Source organism: Apaloderma vittatum, unplaced genomic scaffold (genome assembly GCF_000703405.1).
Source record: "Apaloderma vittatum isolate BGI_N311 unplaced genomic scaffold, ASM70340v1 scaffold25577, whole genome shotgun sequence".
Classification (NCBI taxonomy): domain Eukaryota; kingdom Metazoa; phylum Chordata; class Aves; order Trogoniformes; family Trogonidae; genus Apaloderma; species Apaloderma vittatum.
In genome coordinates this window covers 1-742 of record NW_009727074.1, presented here as the reverse complement: position 1 = coordinate 742, position 742 = coordinate 1, and the positions used below count along the sequence as shown (strand labels likewise).

The window sequence follows — 742 nt, the reverse complement described above, 5'->3', positions numbered from 1 at the left end:
CGCTGCTCTCAAGAAAGCGCTGGCTGCCGACGGCTACGATGTGGAGAAAAATAACAGCCGTATTAAGCTGGGGCTTAAGAGCCTCGTCGGTAAGGGCACCGTGGTGCAAACCAAGGGCACCGGCGCCTCTGGCTCTTTCCGCCTCAGCAAGAAACCCGGGAAAGTGAAGGAGAAAGCCCCCAAGAAGCGGGCAGCCACGGCCAAACCCAAGAAGCCGGCGGCTAAGAAGCCCACCAGTGCTGCTAAGAAGCCAAAGAAGGTGGTGACTGCAAAAAAGAGTCCTAAGAAAGTGAAGAAGCCAGTGGCTTCTGTGGCCAAGAAAGCCGTGAAGAGCCCCAAGAAGGCAACTAAAGCTGCAAAACCAAAAAAAGCTGCAGCACCAACCAAGAGCCCAGCCAAGGCAAAGGCAGTGAAACCTAGACCGGCAAAACCTAAGGCGGCCAAGCCTAAAGCAGCCAAGGCAAAGAAGGCGGCGCCCAAGAAGAAGTAAGCCCTCGTGGAAGAAAATTCTTGCTCCGCACTTAAACCCAACGGCTCTTTTAAGAGCCACCCAAATTTTCTGAAAAAGAGCTGAAATAAGGAAATACTTTTTTTTGTTTTGTAGTGTTACTCTGCTTTGTCTGAGAGGAATGTTATTGGTTTAAAACCCTTGCACACAGGTTCAGTGGTTACTCTACTAAAAGAGTAATTCACTGTTTTGAGTACGGAGGCGATGGGGCAGCTGTCATAGGAGTTCTCACTT

The 742-nt window shown here is 50.4% G+C and overlaps 1 protein-coding gene across 1 annotated transcript; it reads left to right on the top strand.

Moving 5' to 3' along the window:
* Positions 1–7: 7 nt before the first annotated feature.
* On the top strand, positions 8–490 carry LOC104267723 (histone H1.10-like; the record flags this gene model as incomplete). Its single annotated transcript, XM_009873560.1, has 1 exon — positions 8–490. A coding segment is annotated over one exon (483 nt), but the record flags the coding sequence as incomplete, so codon positions are not given.
* Positions 491–742: the final 252 nt, after the last annotated feature.